Here is a 13,237-nt window from a genome sequence, read left to right as displayed (position 1 = left end):
TTTGTAAACAAAATGGAAATTACATGTTAAGTGTCAAAATAACTAGCTGGAATTCAATACTGAAGCATCAACTTCAGTGTCCTACTAGATTAACAGAACTTCAGCCTCCAAAATTTGTTACGTCAGCAAAACAGATCAACATTCTAACATCACATCACCTTAAAAAAATCATGATCTAGGCTTACAATTCTAAAGCTTCGGCTTACCAATTCAAGATGTATATATATATATTTAAAAAATAGCAATCTACTATTCTCTCAGGTAGAATACATTAGGGAGATGGCATAGTGGTAATGTTACTGGACCAGTAATCCAGAACAAATGCTCTGGAGACATTAGTTGAAATCCCTTGGAGACATTAGTTCAAATCCCACCATTGAAACTGCAGGGAATTTAAATGTAAATAACAAATCTGGAATAAAATGCTATCCTCATTGTTAATAATCATGAAAATATCATATTGTCGTAAAATCCCATTTGGCTCATTAATGTCCTTCAGATGAGGATATCTGTTGTTGTCTTTACCTGGTCTGGCCAACATGTGAATTCAGACCTACAGCAATGCGGTTGACATTTAACTGCCCTCTGAAAGCCACTCAGTTCCATGGCAGTTAGGGATGGGGCAATAATGCTGGTCTTGCCGTATCCCAATAATGAATAATAAAAAAGTGACAAGCATTAAGTGTCAAATTTCAACTAAACTAGGTAAAAGATATCTGGACTAAAATATGGCAGAGCAAGTTGTGGCCCTGAATTGCAGAATGTGGAATGTTGTGAGCAGTGAAACTTTCCCAAATGAATACATCTACAGTGGATTTCCCCATCTCGCAACCCTCTGGCCCAGAGTTGTTGCACTGGAGTGCAAGTTGGAGAAAGTCTTTGACATATAAGGGAAGGCCCGAAGTATCTGGACAGTTTTTCCAGATCTCTGTCACATTTTGTACAGAGGTTTAGAATCAGATAGTTGTTGTGACTGAGTGGGCAGAGTAAGGAGATTCCAGGTAAGACAGAAAATTATGGTCCGCAGAAACTGATTCCATAAAACTGGTACAATTAATTTTTGCTACCCGTGAGGCGGTTAAAGATTGCTGTTAGAAGGAAAGTCAGAAAGCTGACCATGGCAAATTGGAGCATGTGCTTGTCCAAAAGATGGAAATGGATTGGAGGTGTAATGTGGTGCTTGTAGGAGATTCAGTAGAGGATGGACCCACAGTCCCACATATATGTCTACCTGGTCTGGTGCCAAATCCTGCCTGGCGAACCTCAATGAATCTTAGGTGATTACAGTAATGGATGGGGGTATCTAGGATGTTATTTATATGGAAGGCATTTGATAAAATCCCTCATAAGAGGCTATTAGCTAAAGTTGGAAGCTCTTAAAATTGAAGACAAATGATTAAATTGATTGGGAAATTAGCTGAGTGACAAATACAGAGTAAGGATCATGGACCGGTACTCCATGCCGGTTTTTCATGATTATTAACAATGAGGATAGAATATGATTATTGATGTCCTAAGAGGGTTTGCACCTATTTGCATCCTTCATTAAGGATCTCAAACTATTCACCGTATTTGTTATCCACTTAAGATAATGGGAAACAATGCCACAAACCAAGTTTGCAGATAACACAAGGACTGACAGTGTTGTAAGACATGTAGATAGAAGCATTAAATTAGGATATTAGAAGGATATGTCTGGACAAAAATGCAGCAAATGGAGTTTGATGTTGGCAAGTGTGAAGTCTATCTAATTTGGACCTAACGAATGGAACAAGGTACTTTCTAAATGATGTAAAGTTAAAATCAGTGGCAATCCAAAGAGACTTGGAGGCCCAGGTACATAGATTTAAAAAATCATGAACAGGTGCAGAAAATAATCAAAAAGGAGTAACTGAAAGCTGGCCTTTAAAGCTAGAAAACAAGGGAATACAAGTCACGCTGCAGCTATACAAAGATTAGGTCACACATGAAGTACTATGAGCTGTTTGGGAGCACAACAGAGGCCAGAGGTCTTGGAAGGAATGCAGCACAGATTAACCAAAATGCTACCTGGATTCCTAGCATCAAATTACAAAAAGAAATCATATAAACTTCCATTGTATTCCCTCAAATTGATATGGTTAAGAGGAGATTTGATCAACATGTGGCCAAATTTCATTCCAACTCCATTTTCAAGTTTGCTGATGACACCACCGTAATGGGTCAGATCTCAAATAATGACGAGATGGAGTACAGGAAACAGATAAGAGAATCTGGTGAACTGGTGCGATGACAACAATCTCTCCCTCTATGTCACTAAAATGAAGGAGATAGCCCAAGTTTCTAGGTGCTTTCAGATCACCAACGAAACATCCTGGTCCCTCCACGCCAATGTTATAGTTAAAAAAGCCCACCAATGTCTCTGTTTTCTCAGAAGGCTAAGGAAATTCAGCATGTCCACTATGACTCTCACCAATTTTTACAGATGCACCACAGAAAGCATCCTTTCCAGACGTATCACAGCTTGATATGGCTCCTGTTTTGACCAAGATTGCAAGAAACTACAAAGGGTTGTGAACATAGCCCAGTCCATCTTGGAAACCAGCCTCCCATCCATTGGCTCAGTCTACACTTCCCGCTGCCTCGAAAAAGCAGCCAGAATAATCAAGGAACCCGGGCATACTCTCTTCCACCTTTTTCCGTCGGGAAAAGGATCCAAAAGTGAGAGATCAAGGACCAACCGACTCAAGAACTGTTTCTTTCCTGCTGCCATCAGACTTTTGAATGGACCTACCATATATTAAGCTGATCTTTCTCTATACGCCAGCTATAACTGTAACACTATATTCTGCACCCCGTCCTTTCCTTCTCCCCTATGAACGGTTTGTTATGTTTGTATAGTGCGCAAGAAACAATACTTTTCACTGTATAACAATATATGTGGCAATAATAAATCAAATCAAAATATTAAAGGGAACAGAGAATATAGATAGAGAGAAACTATTTCCACTGGTTGATGAGTCTTGGATTATGGACAGTATCTAAAATTTTAGCCAGATCTTTCAGGAGTAAATTTAGGATGTATTCAATAGCAATTTTATGGCCTCGCTTAAGCGAGACCGGAAATTCTTGCCTGAGCTTAACGGAGATTTCTGTTGTCGGACCCTTGCCCGCTCTGACTCTGTGGCGGGCGAGGTGGTAGAGTTCCGGCCTAAAAGTCTGGAACTCTCTGCTGCAAATGTCAATTGACAGTAGATCAACTGTTGATTTTAATTGAGATAGGTTGATTTTTGTTAGCCAGAAGTGGTAAAGCAAACTTGTTCAATCCTTTCATGTGGGGTGCACATTTCAATAATGTTCTCATTCAAGGCCAGTGAGCAAGTTTTGGAAATATAAAGTTTGTCACAACATTAATCATCATTTCAAATAAAAGTAGGCCATTTGTCCCATCGAGTCTGCTTTGCCATTCAATTAGATCATGGCTGATCTGACAATCAACTCCACTTTCCTGCCATAAGTTCGATAATCCTAGATTCCCTTACCGAATAAAAACCTGTCTCGCAATTATTTGATTAGTTAGTTACTAATATAGTAAACCATCCCCAAATGATATTTTATAATTGTCCTTGCATCAAGTTCCCGATCCCAGTTATAGAATGTGTGGTTAGCTTCAAATTTTAACATTATGGACAAGATGGCTGCGAACTGTGTGTTTCAAGCGTTAAAAGTAATTGCATAGCAATATTTTAAACTCAAATTAATCAGGAGTGAAAACAAAACCACGTTCTAAGAAAACTTATTAAAATGCTTTGGCCCTATGCATGCAGTTGTAATGGACATAGATTATGGCTACCAGCATGATCCCACTCACATCTGATTATGAAATGGCAAAGTAAATGTGGCAATCATGGCTCAAGAAAAGCTACAAAATCATTAACAGCTGAACCTGCCATCCATGGTCACTGATCCACGAACATAACTTTAATTGTACTTACACCAACCAGTGAACTAGCAATTTCTAGACATGGTTCACATTTCAAACAAATACTCACACTAATGAATCAAACGCCTGGTTGCCGACTACCTGTTTTACAATTCCCAAACAGGACCAACTCAGTTTGGTTTGAGAAACAGACATCGAACAAGTGCACAAATGCCTCATCCGAATCTTGCATATCCTGAAAACAAAAATAGTCGTTGCAAAGAATATTTTCCTTCCCACTCATGTTATTTGCTTCTTAAAAAGAATTTGGAATAGAAAAGTGAGGCCAAAGGTAAATGCGTATGCACAAGCACTCTTCGTACAAATTGTACATGAGCACAAGCCATCCAATTTTTATGTCAAGATTTCATCATATGGTTCCTGTACAATGGCCACAGAAAGGTATGATGTGGAGATGCCGGCGTTGGACTGGGGTAAGCACAGTAAGAAGTCTCACAACACCAGGTTAAAGTCCAACAGGTTTATTTGGTAGCAAATACCATAAGCTTTCGGAGCAATGCTCCTTCGTCAGATGGAGTGGTCTCTCTTCTCAAACAGGGCACAGACACAGAAATCAAATTACAGAATACTGATTAGAATGCAAATCTCTACAGCCAGCCAGGTCTTAAATGCACAGACAATGTGGGTGGAGGGAGCATTCAACACAGGTTAAAGAGATGTGTATTGTCTCCAGACAGTACAGCTTGTGAAATTGTGCAAGTCCAGGAGTCAAGCTGTGGGGGTTACTGATAATGTGACATAAATCCAACATCCCGGTTTAGACCGTCCTCATGTGTGCGAAACTTGGCTATCAGTTTCTGCTCAGTGACTCTGCGCTGTCGTGTGTCGTGAAGGACGGTCTAAACCGGGATGTTGGATTTATGTCACATTATCAGTAACCCCCACAGCTTGCCTCCTGGACTTGCACAATTTCACAAGCTGTACTGTCTGGAGACAATACACATCTCTTTAACCTGTGTTGAATACTCCCTCCACCCACATTGTCTGTGCATTTAAGACCTGGCTGGCTGTAGAGATTTGCATTCTAATCAGTATTCTGTAATTTGATTTCTGTGTCTGTGCCCTGTTTGAGAAGAGAGACCACTCCATCTGACGAAGGAGCAGTGCTCCGAAAGCTTATGGTATTTGCTACCAAATAAACCTGTTGGACTTTAACCTGGTGTTGTGAGACTTCTTACTGCACAGAAAGGTATGGCAGGCAAAAAGGAATGGACAGGGGTAACCAAAGACATTGTCCAATTTTCACTTTCTATTAGCTTGTAAAAGGTTACGAACCTTTTAGCCACTGATAACTTTTTTAAAGACCTCAAACTGCCAGTGAATGGCCAAAAGGATCGCACAACAAGATCCCGAGTTAAAAGTTTTACTGTAATCCACAAACTAAAAACAACACTGACTAAACATAATTTCAGTCGGCAACTTAAAAACACAATAAAGGCATTGGAATTTTAGAATCATGTTGAAACAATTAGACACTAATCAATGTACAAATGAAGTTATCATATCTATGTAGCTACAAGGTGTCAGTTTTGATCTTTTATTCAAGGGTTATGGGTTCAAGTCCCACTCCAGAGAGTTGAGCATAAAATCCAGGCATTGGAGTTGCAAGTTTTCAAAGCTGTTACACAATTTCATGGGATTCATCCTGGTGAGTTTGTTAAATTTCAAATTTCTAGTTAAACCAAGATTTGGCCTAAACTGGAGAAGCAGGAGTATTGAACTGCAGGAGAAGCAGGAGGCCTTTCAAATGTCCTGAGTATGTCATTTTTGCATTTGATAAAAGTGGCACATGTGAGTTAATACACAAAATTAGGCCTTAAGGGATTGGTAGTAATATATTAGAATGGACTGATAACTGGTTGACAGAAAACAGAAAGTTGAAGAAACTAGGGGATACCAAAAGGATCAGTACCATAGAATCCCTGCAATGCAGAAGGAGGCCATTCGGCCCATTGGGTCTGCACCGACTCTCCGAAAGAGCAGGCCCTCCCCTCTACCCTATCACCATAAACCCGTGCATTTACTATGGTTAATCTATCTAACCTACACATTTTTGGACTGTGGGAGGAAACCGGAGCACTCAGAGGAAACCCATGCAGACAAACGGAGAATGTGCAAACTCCACACAGTCAGCCAAGGCCAGAATCAAACCGGGTCCCTGGCGCTGTGAGGCATCAGTGCTAAATAGTGTTACCATGCCATCCTCCCAGGCTTCAGCGATGTCATCAATCACTTAAATGAGGTGATGAGATTTTACTGATGAAGCAAAATAATCTGTGAGGATGCAAAGAGACAGATGATATAGACAGGTTATAAGTGAGTGGACAAGGTTTGATTTGACTACAAAGGTCATGAATGTAGCCCAATCCATCACACAAACCAGCCTCCCATCCACTGACTCTGTCTACACTTCCCGCTGTCTCGGCAAAGCAGCCAGCATAATTAAGGACCCCACGCACCGCGGACATTCTCTTGACAACCTTCTTCCGTCAGGAAAAAGATACAAAAGTCTGAGGTCGACTCAAGAACAGCTTCTTCCCTGCTCCTGTCAAATTTTTGAATGGACCTATCTAGCATTAAGTTGATCTTTCTCTACACCCTAGCTATGACTGTAACACTACATTCTGCACTCTCTCCTTTCCTTCTCTATGAACGGTATGCTCTGTCTGTATAGCACGCAAGAAACAATACTTTTCACTGTATGCTAATACATGTGACAATAATAAAATCAAATCAAATCAAGGTGGTGATAGACAGAATATAATGTAGAGTGAAGTTACCCACTTCAGAAAAAAAAATAGGGAAGCAGACTTTTAAAAAAAATAGTGAGTGACTGGAAAGGTGACTATTCAGAGAGACATGGATGTTAACATAAATCACAGAAGGTTAATCTGCAGATACAGCAAGCAATTAGTAAAAGCAAGTGGCATCTTAGCCTTTATTACAAAAGAACTGAAGTACAAGAGTAAAGAAGTCTTACTGCAATTAGATCCAAAGAGGAATCATATAAAGTTGCTAGGAAAAGTATCAAGCCTGAGGACTGGAAGCAGTTCAATACTCAGCAAAGGAGGACAAAGGGATTGATTAAGAGGAAAAAACAGAGTATGAGAATAAATAGACAAGGAACATAAGAGTGGACAGTGAAAGCTTCTGTTAAGTATATAAAAAGATTAGTGTAGATTTGTGACTGACTACAGGTAGACTGTGGGAGGAAACCGGAGCACTCAGAGGAAACCCATGCAGACAAAGGGAGAACGTGCAAACTCCACACAGTCACCCAAGGCCAGAATCAAACCGGGTCCCTGGCGCTGTGAGGCATCAGTGCTAAATAGTGTTACCATGCCACCCTCCCAGGCTTCAGCGATGTTATCAATCACTTAAATTAGGTGATGAGATTTTACAGTCTGAAACAGGAGAATTTAAAATAGAAAACAAGGAAATTGTAGAGCAATGCTTTAGTTCTGTCTTCACAGAGAAAGACACAAATAACTTCCCAGAAATGCTAAGGGATCAAGGGTCTAGTGAGAAGGAGGAACTGAAGAAAATTATTACTAGTACAGGAGAAATTAATGGGGCTGAAAGCAGATAAATCACAAGATCTGATAATCTACATCACAGGGTACTGAAGGAGGTGGCCATGGGTATAATGGGATGCATAGGTTGTCATCTTTCAATATTCTGTAGATTCGGAACAGTCCCAGCAGATTGGATGTTAACATAAATCACAGAAGGTTAATCTGCAGATACAGCAAGCAATTAGTAAAAGCAAGTGGCACCTTATTATTTTATTCAATATCATGGCTGATCTTTTCGTGGACTCAGCTCCACTTACCCACCCGCTCACCATAACCCTCAATTCCTTCACTGTTCAAAAATGTATCTATCCTTGCCTTATGGTGTTTTGAGATGCAGCATCAGCCATAATTATATTAAATGGTGGAGCAGGCTCGAGCAGCCGAATGGCCTACTCCTGCTCCTATTTCCTATGTTTACAGTTTTGGTCTCCTAACCAAAGGAAGGAGAGAATACAACAAAAGGTTCACTTGCGCCAATTCCTGGGGTGAGGGAATTATCCTATGAGGAGGGATTGAGTAGACTCGGCTTTTATTCCTTTGAAGAATCAGTGGTGATCTAACTGAAACATAAAATTGATAAGGGGCATAACAGGATAGATGCTGGGAGGATGATTTCCCTGACCAGAAAATTAACTAGGGGTCAAAGATACACTTTAAGGATTCAGTCTTTTAGGACTAAGATAAGTCAAAATTTATTCATTCAAAGGGTTGTGAATCTTTGGCATTGTCTACCCCAGAATCTTAGTCACTGCATCTGTCTAGGACAGAGACCAATAGATCTCTGAACAAAAATGGAATTAAGAGCTATGTGGATATAATGGGAAGGTGGAGAGGAGGTAGAAGATCTGCCATGATCTTACTGAATAAAAGAGCAGGCTGGAAGATCTACTCCTGCTTCTCGATTTTATGCTCAGTTTGGATGGAACATCAGAGCAGGAATAGAGCAGGTAGACCATCAAGTCCATGCTGCCATTTAACGAGATCATGGCTGATCTGCTGTCTGATGCCATATCTCCATATTTTCCCATATCCCTTAATACCTGTAGATAAGAAGAATCTATTAATCTCCAATCAAAAATTTAGAAATGATCTAGCACCAATTGCTGTTTGTGACAGAATTCCATACTGCTGCAATCCTTTGCATCGAGAAGCGTTTCCTAATTTCACTCCTAAAAGATAATTTTCAGACTCACCAACCAAAAGACTGCTTCTATTCACAAAACTGTTCCCTTCATATCTTGAAAATTTTGATAAAATCATCCCTTAGCCTTCTAAATTTCAGGGAATACAAACCTCCTTTGTGTAATTTATCCTTCATAATGTAACTCTTGGAGCACAGCTATCATTCTGGTAAATCTACGCTACATTCCCTCCAAGGCCTATATATCCTGTGGTGCCCAGAACTACTCTCAGTTCACCAGGTGGTCTAACCAAGGCTTTGTATAGCTGAAACACAACTTGTAACCACTTCTATTTAGTCCTCTAGATATAGTAGCCAGCACCCCTTTTTATTAGCTGTACCTGTCCATGCCATTTTAATGATCTAAATTCTTGGACTTCCATTATTTCTAGTTTCTCACCATTTAGTTTAGGTCCAAATTGGATTACCTTACATTTGCCTATATTAAAATCCATTTGCCAGTTTTGCCCTTTCATGTAGTCTAACAATATATCTCTGTAATTTTATTCTTCTGGCTGCACTGCCATCATTCTATGTCACCAGCAAATCTGGACCTTACTATCTATACCATCAAAATAGTAAACAAATATGGTGAATTGTTTGGGTCCGACACAGATCTTTGTGCATACCACTGCCCACAGTCTGCCAACTGGAATACCTGCTTATTAGCCCCATCTCCAATTCCTGCCACTTTATCAATTTCCTAACCAGGCTGATAATTTGCCTTCATTCCACGAGTTTCAAATTCAGCTAGCAATCTCTTATGAGGACATTTATCAAATCCCCTCTGAAAGTTCATAGAAATAATATCTGTAGACATTCCCCTGTCCGCTACTTTAGTCAGCTCTTCAAAAAGAATTCAAACAAATTCACCAGGAATGCCGTGGCTTTACAAATCCATGCTGGCTCTCTCATCAACTAAAACACAAGCAAGGTGTTCAGTCACCCCCCCCATCCTGAATTACAGACACGAATAACTTCCTAACAACAGGTGTTAGATTAACTCAGCTATAATTCATGGGAAATACGGAGAACAATTACAGATTCTCTGCAGCCCCTAAATCAGTTGTTTTTAGTAACCACATAAATGAAGTAACGAAAAGATTTTCCGCAATAAGTTACCATTAAGAAATGTATTGCAGAGAGAGGATCTTCTAAGGCTACATGTATTGCAGTGTGCAGCTTAAGGATTCAGAAAGCTTGTTGCACATAGCATATAACACCCTCATCTAAAGAGTTAAAAGTACCACTCCAAAGACTTAAAACACAAAATCAAGGCCAACACTCGAGGTAGTCTTTCAGCAGAGATATTAAACGGAGGTCTCATCTGCATAAAAAAGACTCCATTGTACTGTTGGCAGAAAAGGAAAGTTCTCTTCAGTGAACTGGCTGATATGTAGCCCTCATTCAAAATAAGATTATCCGGTCATTATCATACTGTACTGCTTGGGGGGGTGGGGGGGGGGGGGGTGGTGCTGTTGCTATACGCATAAACTGCCACATGTTTGCATCCTAATAGTGACTGCAGGAGCCTTGGACTATCTCAAGATTCTGAAACTTGTTGCACAATAGACCACTCATTACTTCAAATGTTTTAATAAATTATATTCTAATTTCACACCTCCCTTCACATCTTTATTTTTGGCTTGCTGTATTAACTTTACTGAATAATCAGCTAATCGAGCAAACACCTACCAGCAAAAATTGTCTGAAAATGAATGGTTACACAAACAAAAGTGCCTTATAAGCAATATGGTAAAAGTGCACTTTGCGCTGCTTGTATGTGCAAAAATCCAATTACAACATTCCAGGATCTACACAGAGAGACCTCCTTCATTATGTTGGAAACCTTAAATATAGCAAATAGCAGAAACAACATGTGTAGATCTGTCAGTAGATATGGCTCATTGATAGCACTCGCACCCAAGTCAGAGGCAACAGTTGTGAACCTCACTCAAAGGATTTGAGGATACAATGTAGGCCGACACATCAATGGACATCAGGCTTGACATCTTTTGAATGAGACATTAAACGCCAGGCCCAACCTGGCCGCTCAGGTGAACTTTTCCAAGAGCAGGAGTTCTCCTGACCAATATTTACCCCTCAAACACTGCAGGAAAAGAGATTATCTGGTCATTATCAGATAACAGTTTGTGCTTAAATTGGCTGCCACATTTCCTACATGACAACAGTAACTACACTTCAAGTGCTTAATTGACTTAAGTCCTGTGGGTCATCCCACTCAAGTGAAAGGCAATGTTTAGTTGCCATCTCTTCCTTGTTTGAAATAATTTTACTGATCAGTCCTGACAACCTGACAATGAGATTTTGTGCATATGAGGACCAGACTAATCCTGCTGGTGGAGTCCAGTGAGTCCCTCCATTTGAATGACATGTTGAGCATCCAATCTTGGCTCCTAACTGATACCTGAAATCTGAAACATAGGGTGATCAGGGCAAAAAGAATAAAAAGGAAAGGGGGGGGGGATGAGGACTCTCCACAGTTTGAACCTTCTAATGGGGCGCAGTGGTTCGCACTGCTGCCTCACAGCGCCAGGGACCCGTGTTCGATTCCCAGCTTGGGTCACTGTACTTGCGGAGTTTGCACGCTCTCCCAGTGTCTGCGTGGGTTTCCTCCGGGTGCTCCCGTTTCCTCCCACAGTCTGAAAGACATGCTGGTTAGGTGGATTGGCCATGCTAAATTCTCCCTCAGATTTTCACAGTAACTTCATTGCAGTGTTAATGTAAGCCTACTTGTGACACTAATAAATAAATAAATAAAGATCAGGGCAAAAAGAATTTTTTAAAAGGTGGGGGGCGGAATGAGGGCTCTCCACAATTTGAACCTTCTAATGCCATTAAAGATAAGGGCAAAAAGAGTAAAAAGGAAAGTGGGGATGAGGACTCTCCACAGTTTGAACCTAATATCATTAAAGGAATGGGCAAAAATATTAAAAAGGGGGAGTGGGGGGATCTCCACAGTTTGAACCTTCCAATGCCATTAAAGATCAGGGCAAACTTATTAAAAAGGGGGAGGATGGAATAGGGGATCTCCACAGTTTGAATCTTCTAATGCCATTAAAGATCAGGGCAAACTTATTAAAAAGGGGGAGGAGGGAATAGGGGCTCTCCACAGTTTGAACCTTCCAATGCCATTAAAGATCAGGGCAAACTTATTAAAAAGGGGGAGGAGGGAATAGGGGCTCTCCACAGTTTGAACCTTCCAATGCCATTAAAGATCAGGGCAAACTTATTAAAAAGGGGGAGGAGGGAATAGGGGCTCTTCACAGTTTGAACCTTCCAATGCCATTAAGTATTGGCCAGTGCTTTCCCCGTGGCCGGGCATTTACCTTGACGCGGAAGCGGAGCAGGGCGAGGCGGATGCAGTGGCTCATGCAGACGGGAGGCAGGAACCAGACTTTGGGCGGCGGGGTGCCTTTGTTCTGGATGTGGCTCATGATCTGCTGGGCCGTCTGCCGGTCGTTGATCTGCTTCTTCACCCACTCGTGCAGGCGCGGCTTCTCCAGCGCGCCGTTGAAGAAGACCACCAGCTCGATGTTGCCGCTGAAGCAGGCCTTGGACAGCGAGGCCAGGTAGCTGAGCATGTGGTTCCACTGCCCGCCGCTCACCCAGTCATTGTAGAAGCCGCCGTACAGGCGGTGCAGGCAGTTCTCGGCGTCCACCAGCAGGCGGAGCGGGCTCTGCGGCGGCCGGTTGCGGCCTCCACCCACCAGGCTGCCCCGGGCCAGCTTCTGCAGCTCCACCGGCACCACGGCGCTGGCGCAGTGCTTCTCGATGTACTCCTGAAAGCCCTGCACCCCCATGGCCGCCTCTCTTCCCCCCGCCTCACACACTCACTCAGTCCGGGTAGAGGGGCCAGGCCAGGACGCGGCTCTCACTCTGACTCCGGGCCGCAGGCAGGGCCGCAAACACACGCACAGCAACCCGGGGGGAAGAAAGAGAGAGAGAGGGGGATCAACGGGCCCTCCTCCCCGGGGGGAGCGGGATGAGCGGCGCGGGGCTGGCAGGGAGGGTGGCGCTGGGCGGGCTGGGCGCTCGGTGCCAGTCTCGGGACTGAGCAGAGCCGATCCGCCATGTGCTGTCACAGCGCCATGTCTGTCAGAGCCGGCGCGCAGGCGCACTGCCCGCGCCTCCCCGGCGGCAGCGCTCAGCTTCAGGGGAGCTGTCAATCACCCGGCAGCCCGGGCACCACAGCCCCGGCACCCTGCACAGCCCGGGCACCACAGCCCCGGCACCCTGCACAGCCCGGGCACCACAGCCCCGGCACCCTGCACAACGCGGGCACCCTGCACAGCCCGGGCACCCTGCACAACCCGGGCACAGCAACACCCTGCACAGCCCGGGCACCCTGCACAGCCCGGGCACCCTGCACAGCCCGGACACCCTGCACAGCCCGGACACCCTGCACAACCCAGGCACCCTGCACAGCCAGGGCACAGCAACACCCTGCACAGCCAGGGCACAGCAACACCCTGCACA

The 13,237-nt window shown here is 43.0% G+C and overlaps 1 protein-coding gene across 2 annotated transcripts in view; it reads right to left on the bottom strand.

Annotated features, from left to right (window-relative positions):
• Positions 1–12,871, bottom strand: part of LOC144491601 (constitutive coactivator of PPAR-gamma-like protein 1 homolog) — a 105,310-nt gene extending 92,439 nt beyond the window's left edge. For both annotated transcript variants that reach the window (XM_078209647.1, XM_078209648.1), the window contains exon 1: positions 12,088–12,871. In XM_078209647.1, coding sequence (XP_078065773.1) covers positions 12,088–12,561 — 474 coding nt within the window. In that variant the 5' untranslated portion in view covers positions 12,562–12,871. The remainder of the gene's footprint in view (positions 1–12,087) is intronic.
• Between the last annotated feature and the right edge of the window lie 366 nt (positions 12,872–13,237).

The sequence above is a fragment of the Mustelus asterias genome, chromosome 3, assembly GCF_964213995.1.
Source record: "Mustelus asterias chromosome 3, sMusAst1.hap1.1, whole genome shotgun sequence".
NCBI classification, from domain to species: domain Eukaryota; kingdom Metazoa; phylum Chordata; class Chondrichthyes; order Carcharhiniformes; family Triakidae; genus Mustelus; species Mustelus asterias.
The sequence above is the reverse complement of the archived record's forward strand: the minus strand, read 5'-3'. Positions and strand labels throughout refer to the sequence as shown.